General features: G+C 42.5%; 1 protein-coding gene across 1 annotated transcript; it reads left to right on the top strand.

Annotated features, from left to right (window-relative positions):
- Positions 1 to 893: 893 nt before the first annotated feature.
- On the top strand, positions 894 to 9,986 carry LOC125699957 (ras-like protein family member 11A-like). Its single transcript, XM_048960039.1, has 4 exons — positions 894 to 1,264; positions 2,649 to 2,705; positions 5,113 to 5,195; positions 8,862 to 9,986. Exons 1-4 carry the CDS (start codon positions 1,120 to 1,122, stop codon positions 9,327 to 9,329), a joined length of 753 nt encoding a protein of 250 aa, XP_048815996.1. The 5' UTR covers positions 894 to 1,119; the 3' UTR covers positions 9,330 to 9,986.
- The last annotated feature ends 328 nt before the right edge of the window (positions 9,987 to 10,314 follow it).

The raw sequence follows: 10,314 nt of genomic DNA, 5'->3' as shown, positions 1-10,314 counted from the left end.
TTTCTCTCCCCTCCCCATTATCCTTGATAACTGAGTTGATTGTAGTTCGTGTACAGTTACATGCTGTCATCCCTACAGACCTTCCAGCCGCCAGCTGTCTCAACACTACACTCCTATAGAAGTCATTCTTTCTTCACTCCCTCTGTCTGGCTCACCCCACTGAAGGATTCTGAGTCCTTCCTCAGCTTTCTCATAGCTGTTGTTAGCCCAAATTCACTTTTCCATGCTTAGAGACACAGGAATGCCCCAACATGGTACTGATCCGTACTCCAACGGACCATTGCAACTACTGCCACATAAAAAAACAGTAGATGAAATGTATCCCAGAGGATACAAATGTAAGCTAGTTCTTGTAAATAACCCAGGGCAGCCTGATCTGGTGGGGGTCAACCAGCCCATGGAGGGGGTTGGAACTTAATGATCTTTACATTCTCTTCCAACCTGAGCCATTCTATGATTTTATGAACCCACTGCTCTCTGAATTCTGCAGAGGAAAAAAGGGTTTATTTTCCTGAAGAGGAGCATCCCATCAGCTCCAGTGCTCTGAAGGGGCCCTAATGCAGGGCACAATAGGCCAGGGAGAACAACAGAGCGTAGAGTTGGAATCAATTGAAAATGCAGAGAAACTAGACAGGCAGAATGGGATTATTCAAAGTGGAACGAGAGCAGGGCACTGGGGTGACTGTACCTCACTGCAAACACGGCTGCCATGACTGAGAGCCAGAAGGACCTTGTTTTAGTGAGCAGTCAAGGGGAAGCACATCAAACAGGCAGCGGGGAGATAAAGCGGGGAGCAGGAGCGTGGTGGGTGGATGGAGGCACACGCTGGTGCCCGGCCGGAGGAATGTCATGGCTTCACTTGTGATTGGCTGCTGAGTGGAGGAGTCAGTTTTCACGGGGGTTGATCAAAAAGTTTCCTTTTGCTTTCCAAAGTCGCTGTCTGAGCAGAGGCATCGGAAGAGGAGGCCGGTTGCTCTAACATTCCTCGGGAAAGCGACTTAAATGCAATGAGAAGGCTTCTCTTCCCAGGGACACGCAGCCAAGAACAGACACAGAGAAGCTGTTTTCCTTCTCTTCTCTCCCAACTCCTACTGGAGTTGATCAGCTCTCATTTCTGGCATGCGTCTCAACTCTCAGGATACCATGTCACAGTATTCTACTAACTTTCTCTTGCTTCCCATACCAGAGTATCCGGTATTAGACTGCGTGCCCAACAAAATCATCAAGCTGGTGGTGCTGGGTGGCAGCAGTGTTGGCAAGACAGGTAAGCCCGCGGGCATTGCTCACACCGTTTGCTTGCTGCCGTGCTACCTGCAGCTTTGCAGCTCACAGCCACGGCTGTGAAAACTCTCATAACCTTTGCAGCCAAAGCATTTCAAGTTGCTTTGTTGTTTGTTTTGTTTTTATTTTGTTGGCTTGTTCTGACTCATTTGTGAGGCAGGTTTGCTGCAGGGCTTTGACCAGGCAGCGTGAGGACAGGGCAAAGCGTGGGGAGCTCTGTACTCACAAATGAATCTCCGTGGCCCTGTGTGAATCATTTAACCGCATCTTCATGTCCACACCCCCAAAAACGGGGCTAGTGATTTCTGTTCTCCTGCTGTGAATGCTGACTGCTGTGTGGACAAATAATAGCACACAGGATGTGCCTGCCTGCACTATTCTGCAAAGGAGAGGAGAGGAGGATAAAGCGAGCGTTATTGCTTTGGAAGAGATGGTTCACGATCTGTTTTTACTACATCTGGGGTTCCACGGTGTTCAGGAAAGTGTTCAGTTGTTTTAGATTTGAAGCAGCTACATTTCTGTATTATTTTTAGGTACTTTGTTGAAGCGCACAGTCAATTTCACTTAAAGGTACCAAGGAGGTGACTCAGTACGTACCGAGAAAAATATATCTATTATTTTAAATGAAATAAATCTATGAGAAAATTGCTTGCAGGATAAAATGGAGTGGTTTTGAAAATGTTTAGGAATCTGCTGAGCTGAAAGCAGTAGATGAATATAAGTCACCGTGGCCGTAAAGGGGCTTTAAATGTTATCAGGAGATCACAAAAATGGAAAATGTTCAAATTCAATAGTGCATGAAAGCACCACGGGTTAAGATGAATAAGAAGTCCAGAGCACTGGAGCATGACCTGTGTGTGTACAGCACATGCAGTTTGTTTGCTGGATGTAATTAGATATCACTAATGGATTTCACCAGGAGGACTGAGGATTTTTAAGGCTGGGAAGAGCCATTTGATCCCTCAGCCACACTTCTGATACGGCACAGAGGCCTTAAAGTTGGCATCTGGATTCATTTCAGTACTGTAAGGGTTTGGCATGTTACTCTTCTCCTAAATTATTTTAAACCAAAGGTCAGATTGTCACATCTGCCGTCACAACAAACAGTGCTCTGCAGCCCACACCACACAGCCTCACTGAACGTGAGGGGTGATTTACAATACAAATTGCTAAAAGCACTGCTTTAGCTATCACAGTTTGGCCCCAATCCTTTTTTGTGAGTGCAGAGAGAAGGATTTTCAGAATAAGAAGTGAGCAATAGCAAGATTAAGTTGGTTTCATATTATACTAACTCTTCCAGTAAGATACTACATGTGTTCTGACTTTGGTTCCCATTAAAGGCCCATATTTTTTTCATTGTTTTACAGCTCTGGTTGTGCGCTTTCTCACTAAGAGATTTATTGGAGACTATGAAGCCAACGCTGGTGAGTCTGTTTTCTGCTGCAGTGCTGCAGATAGCTTGAAAAGGAATCCGCTCTCTTTTGTGACTGGTGCACATTACAGGAAAGCCGAGCAGTGTTAGATGTCCATGAGGTGCATATTTTCAGTTAATAGCCTCAAGCTATGAAAGCAATAAATCAAAGCCTCATTATTCACGTTCCTGTTAGCCATTTTTTCCCCCAGCTTGATGGAATAGGATCAGAGTAAAAAGGCTTGCTTGGGAATATACCTATACTAAAGTGCAGGCTCCAGGAGCAACTTGTATATTGACCAAACCACAGAGAGCCAGCACTGCTCTCTGCAGCCCCTGGGAAGCCAGTGGAATTCCAAAGCACACAAAAGGCAATTCAGAACTTTTTTTTCCCCGTGTATTCCTTTTCTTTTGGTGGATCTTGTGGCAGTGGAGAATTTCAATTTGAAGTCTTCTTTCTGCAAGATAAGCAAAGGGCTGTGCAAACTCCTACTTCGTTTCTTGTTTCATTCTGACACCTCAGGATATGTGTTCATGTGAACTGTTTAGCTCACAGCCTCTGTTCCAAGGAAGCACTGACTGTTTCAGCCAGGACTGTAGAAAGTATCACTGCGCTCATACCTACAAGCACATCCCACACGTAGGCTATCTAACATTTTTTGAGGGGGTGAAAAAGGAGGGGATAAAAAGCAGTGACATACTGAATTGAAGACACACAGAGAATTCAGAACAATGAGGTAGGAACAGAGATGGCAGTACAAGACACGTTTGATCTCTGCTTGTCTGATGAAATGAAGTCTGAAAGCTCCTCCGTACAGCCCCCTCTCCCTGACCCCAAGCAACCTTGATGGCTGCCTGCACTATTTCTCTTTTTTTTCCCTTCGTCTTTTCTATGGGAGACTGTACATCAAGTCAGACTTCTGAGCTTTGCAATGGATCATTGCCGAGAACCACATGCTTTTCTCATTAAGCTACCAGCCCAACAGCCATGCTGTAGAAGAAACAAATATGCCAGAAATAGGAAACAGGTGGTAGTGTATTTGTGACCATTCAGGCATGCTTCTTCTTCAGTGAGCGTAAGGCAGAGCACAGCCTATGTCTGGAAGTACCAGGTCTTTTTTTCTACAGTGTACTACAGAGCAAGAATGATATGTTGCCTGGTCTCAGTTCAGGGGTGCAGTACTTTCCCATAAACCAACATCATTTTTCCTGCTTAAAAGCCAACGTGTTTTGAAGAAAAAGCTCCCCAGGAGGGTTATATTACCTCACAGAGTCAGTATTAAAATATAATATGATAATGTTGGATCCAGATGCAGCAAACTTTGCTATATTGAATTTCCTTATATTGTAAATACATCTATGAGCTCCGGATATTTACCACTGGAATAAAAGCACTTGTTTCCTTGAACCAAATCTAACACAGGCAATTTTCAAAGCGATGGCATTACTGTCACTAACGGGCCAATCTGTTAGTCTGCAGTCCTTACTCTCCAGTAGGTAGGATTTCTCTAGGTTTGAGATGCTGGGCATTGTTTTATGGTGTAGAAATGACAACTGTAGTTGGACAACACTGAAACGTCACACACAGCAGCTGTGGATATAGCATTTCTTGCACATCCATGTGACTTGCACTGAGTTCTAAAGAAAAACGTCAATAACATTAATCTCTGAAGCTGTTCTTATCATAACCATGGATAGTTTGCAGGATGAAAAGATTTCTTTGTCACTTAGTTTTACTCCTGTAACAAAATAAAACTCAAGCCCAGAACAGTGATGCTCTTCAAAGAGCTTGGTCAGCCCCATGGCTCTGAGCCAGGACACGGCCTTGAGAATCAGTCATTCACACTAACCAGAACTCCAATTCAAACTGTCCAGTCTTTGGGGATTTCAACCAAGCTCTGACAGCAGAAATCACATAAATCCTAAAGAACATCTTTGCTTTTTTCTGTATCTAGTCACGTGCTCTGCATCCAAACCTAGAATACTCTCCTTTCTTATAATAAGTAAATAAATAAATCCCCCAGAAATGCAAAAGGAAGCAGTTCACTTAATTTACAGTAAACACCCAGATAGCTTGGCGTGAGATTAAGAGTATGCACTACCTCCATTTTAAAATACAGATTAGAAACCAGAATGCGATTCATGCACCTGTTTTAACAGAATATTTGACTCAATACTAAGTGCTGTCTTTCCTATATATCATCCTGGAGGTACAGTGGAAACATTCAACCATATAACAAATACAGAACCACCTGACTTAAATACACAGCCACACATTCTTTCTGGTTCCGCTCACCTTTCTATACACAGCTATGAATCATAAACCTCAAATTCTGGCTTTCAGCACTTCCATTTTCCCCTTATGTGCTATTTCTTTGTTGTCATAGTCACTGCCTCTAACGATCTTGCTTTTCCACCAGGTGCATTGTATTCAAGAAAATTCACCATAGATGGGGAACAGATCTCCCTACAGGTGCAGGATACTCCCTTTGTTTCACTGGAGGTAAAACATCTGCTCAGTGCATCAGTACTTTACAACACAGTTACTGTCTCTTGTTTGTTGCCAGCACGTTAATCTGTAAATAACTCAGCTTTCCAGAAGAAATACACCTGGGCTCAAACCCAAATGAATTCTTACAGGTGTGCCTTAAACTCCATCAAAATGAGCCCCTGCAGAGGTTAAATCAGGTTTCTTTCTGAGCAAGTCAGAATTAAAACAAATCTGTGAGGGCATAGGTCTCACAGAAGTGGCTATTTCAGCTAGAGCGCTTTTCAATGCTTTCCTTCCTTGTTTTTTAATTTTATTTATTTTTTATTTCTCAGCTGTTGGCATTTACATACTTTCCTATTTCTATTGGTATTTGAGATATTCTAGACTTAGCGTTTGACTGGGAGCCAAACAGAATCTAGAATTAAGATGTCTTTCTCAAAAGAGCAGTTTTACTTGCAGAACAAGATGATGAAAACGATGTCGGAAGAGCGGGAATGGAATGAAGTTTATTTTTATGTGACAGGTGAAAATCTCAGGGGAGTAATAACTTCTATTAAAAAAAAGCTGAGATTTCATGGTAAAATTAGGTATCCTCTTGTTGCCCCCAAATCTAACCTTCTGAAAAGCCATTCCTGAAGTCTTCCAAGTATTCTGGTGGGACTTCAGAGAACAAAGACCCTATGCCAGTTTGTACAGAGAAGACACTGCAAGGAGAACCTGGTGGTGGTTCGGCAGGACGGGGAATGCCCAACAATGGTAGCAAAGGGAGACCCCTCCCTGCTCTATCCCTTGAAGAAAGGAGGGAGTGAAGCGATTTAACTCCTTTCACAACGGATACAAGTTTATTTTCTGATTTCCCTGTTTTAATTAAAACTGCCTGAGAATTTAGAGACTGTAACCAGAGCTCTACAAAATGCAGTAACACCAACAGCTGAGGTTTCCTAGTCAGAAAGTATTTTAATTTAGTTAGGAAAGAGTTTCATTTTCTTTGTCCCATTCAAAGGTCTGCAGTGCTTCAACAATTCCCACAGACACACTTATCTTAGCCTGGATCTCTGCTGGCATCAATCAATGTATCTGAAAGCATTTTAAAGGACTGCTTCTGACCAGAACTTACTAAAAGTGAGAATAGGTTGGACTTGCTGGTAAAATCCTTAAGAAAGACTGCTGTGTGCAGGCATTTCAGGAGGAAGTCAAGTAGAATCCTCAGGACTGCAGCCACACTGGAACTGTTCATGTTTAAGAGAGAAACAGAAGCAAAGAGATAACTGGTTTTGTTAGGTGATTCATTGCTGATGGCCTACACATGGCAAACCACTAGGCGTTTCAAAATTTGTGCTGGAGCAGAGATTTCCATTTAAAAATGGCCCATTAGTCTTTGATTTTCCCCAGTAAAGCATTCCAGTGGGGATTATCCATCCATCTCACTACTGGGTGGGCCTAGCTGGAGTAACTGAGAGTTTCTGCTCATTAGGGTTCCCTTCAAACGTGCACCTTCTCCAAAAGCATTTTCAAGCTTGCCAGAGCAATTAGTTCTTTTTCCTCATAAAAGGAGTTTGCTGATGAAAAGAGGCAAGCAGGATGTGAAGGGTGGCTAATTATCTACAGATTGGACACAACCCAGACACCAACAGTGCAAATTGCCCTTCTTCCCACAGTCTGCCCCATCATGGCTTGAATTTGCTCTCATTTGCCTTTGAAGCAGGGCTGCTACAAGGCTCCCTCTTCCTTCTGTATGCAGCCCTGGTTGGGTTTGTTTTGTTTTGCTGTTTCTCGGATGGGGAGCACAGAGAGGAGGGTGATTAGAGCATCTGTTAAGCAATTTCACATCTAAGATTTAGCTTTGTATTACTGTAAGCTGGCAAGAGCAAAAAATTACTGAGTGTGATGAGCCAGTGACTGTATCGGCCACAGTGCAATATGAAAAGGGCAGTTAGTTTGCAGAACTGCTGCTGAAAGCTGTAAGCCTAATTTGTAACCTGAGCCTTCAGAAATTCTGCTTCCTCCTTCCCACAGAAGAGTCTTGACTGTAGTCCTTCTTCCAATTGCCTGATGTGCCATAAAGAATGAATCAGTTTTGCCCATGCTTTTCCTCCTTTCCTTCCTGAACTTAGGCTTTATAATTCATGTTTAGATGTCTAAATAAAAGCAACACAGTTTGGGAGGTTGCTGAGTGCACACAAATCCTGTTGAAACATACGGGAATGGCAGATATGTGCTGTGTAGACAGATATTCGAGCATACGTTCTAATACTTCAAATTTCCATGACTGATAATGAACAGTGATTACATTTTTACTACACACGTTTTTTATTCTTTCTTATGATAAACTAGGTTTCTGCCATAAGACCTCTGAACACTTTTCCAGGTGTTCTATGCCTTTGGAATGAACTCATACATGTACAACATGACAATTTATGAATGATGTTGAAGTATCTGAAATGTTGCCTGTGTTAGTTTAGGAAGATAAGATCTGACATGTTATGCCGGATCTATCCTCCCCAGCCAATCAGCTGAATTGCTTATTGTGCTAATTATGTTGATTTAAAATGCCTCCCCTAAGTCTTACTGAAGTTGATGATGTGTTGAATGGAATTTAGCAATAATAGAAGCAAAAAAATTGGGCTCTATTTGTGATGTTGAACTCCCACTAAAGAACACAGAGGAACCTCTTATTCCCTACAACTTCAACAAGGGCTGAATATGTTCAGTGCCTTGTTGGGTATGGAAGAAAATGCAAGGTTCCAAAAAGCCTGGATTATTGACAGGAATGTCCGTTCTTATCAAACGAAGCTTACTGGTAGTAACTGCAGCACTGATCTCCCTGTCTAGTTGGGAAACATGCCAGCAGGGATAACAAAAAAGAGAGGGGTAGCTGAAAATAGCCTCATCTTGAAAAGTAAGCAGATCTCTTTTCAAGCTCCATGGTATTGTGGCATTGTATTCTGTTTTATACTCTCCACACTGGTGCCTATTATGACTGTATGAGTAGGAGCTGTGCTGGGCAGAACAAACGTGTGACCAGCAATGCACTAACATAAGCCCACTGCAGCTGCACAAACGAGCAATGAGATTTCACCTCATTTTCAGTTCCAGTAATTGGTTATTTGCAACAAATTGCTTTTTCAAAGTAATCTTGCTTCTCACTATTGGAAGAAGTGTATGGCAGTAAAACCTGTCAAGCTTCACTTAATAGAGTTAGTGAGAATCCCTGTCCATGGAGACAGAATACAGAATTGGAAAGAGCCATAAAACGCAGCTTGGGGACCGCCATTCACTTGCAGCAGTGTGAATAGCCTGCTGAGATTTTTTAATGCTTACCATTCCATTCACCATTTTACCCACACCGAAAGGTCAGGTTACTGTCACTGTTGTAAGGATTCACCAGATGAGAATACAAAATGAACTTGTTAGTATCAGCACTAGGTTGTTCTCTTATTTTCAACATGGCAGCTTTGATCCCTCTCCATTTTTCTGCTGCTTTAACGTGCTACTGATACAGATGGAACTTTTTCCTGTCCCCAGTGCATGCCCAGCAATCAGAGAGGTTTCTGCCTTGTGCTGAGCAACAGCCACACTCTAAAACCCCGCCCTGAGCAGCCAGCGCTGCTGTATGACTGCTCCATCTGCTCCCTATTCTCAGTTTTCTAATCTCATTCCTCTTGGTTTTGACGGCAGGATGACACTGACAGCATCTGCTGCCAGGAGCAGATCAACCGCTCGATCTACTGGGCAGATGGCTTCGTTTTTGTTTACTCCATCACAGAATACGAGAGCTACCGCGTCATCCGGCCCCTGTACCAGCACATCCGCAAGATTCACCCCAACGCTAACATCCCCCTGCTTCTGATGGCAAACAAAGGAGACCTTCTGCGAGCCAGGCAGGTGTCCTCCAAAGAAGGACTCCAGCTGGCCAGCGAACTGGGAGGTACTTACTATGAAGTCTCAGCGCGGGAGAACTGCGAGGGCGTGCACGAAGCCTTCCAGCAGCTGTGCCAGGAGGTCAGCAGGATGATTGGCAGCTGCAATGGAGAGAAACGAAGAGGCCTCCACCTTGTCCGACCCAAGTCTCCAAATATGCAGGACTTAAAGAGACGTTTGAAACAGGCTCTGACTTCCAAAGGGAAATCTGCCACTACGCTTTGATGTAGCTGATAAAAATAGTTTTCCACACCCCTGGACAAAAGGCAAGCAAATAAACTGGTGTTCAAGGGAATCTCCAAAATACAGTATTTGGGTTGTGTGAGAGGTCCCTTCATTCTCTCTGTGTATCTTCCTTCAAAATTCCATGTTTGTTCATCAGAGGAACTCACAGAACGTTCTCCTGTGGCAAGAATGTAGAAACTGATTTAAGGTATAGATTGTCCCAAATTATTTCTTTCCCAAAAGGAATGCAGTCAAATAGTTTAGGCATAAAATGTAGATTTTATTAATAAAATAAATAAATCTTACTGATTTATTTAGAGGAGTGGCTTCTCTTGGGGACAGCTGTATTCTTGAGTGTGGGCAGTAAGCTACAGCAAGGCACCAGGAGAGTGACATGAGCCATACTGAGCAAGCAAAACCAAATTTGCTTAGTCACAAGACTGGAAAATAAAGACAAAAAGTAAATGATAAGCATAAGTAGTAAAAAGTAATAATTTAACAAATAGAATTAATTCAAATCTAGAACACTTAGAAGGTGTTCTTAGCAACATGGGGAGAGATTTGCAAGCTTCTATAAGATATAAGCTTTTATAAGATATTTTTAAAACTATAACAATTTATTTCAGATTATTTTTCTTTAAGTGCATACCATTTCTGAAAGGGATTCTGTGGGCACAGTACTTAGCGCCATTTTGTAGACAGATTCTCAGTGGTCTACTTCTCATTTTTGTGTAAGTTTCCTATACGGTAATGTGGAATAAATAGAGCAGCGTGGCTATAAAACCTGCAGAGAGCAAATGGGCAGTATTAACCAAGAGCAAGGATGGGATCTGAAATGATATAACCTTTTTTCTAAACAAATTATGTTTGTTTGGAAAGATGATCTTTTAAAGAAACAAGGCCTTTACTCAAAGTATATTTGATTCATTACAATTTTTTGGAATTATTTTTCAGCAGAAAGGGTTTTGTGATGCCTGAAACACCT

This window comes from Lagopus muta, chromosome 13 (assembly GCF_023343835.1).
Source record: "Lagopus muta isolate bLagMut1 chromosome 13, bLagMut1 primary, whole genome shotgun sequence".
NCBI classification, from domain to species: domain Eukaryota; kingdom Metazoa; phylum Chordata; class Aves; order Galliformes; family Phasianidae; genus Lagopus; species Lagopus muta.
Note: the sequence above shows the minus strand (reverse complement) of the source record. Positions and strands in the feature narration are given on the sequence as shown.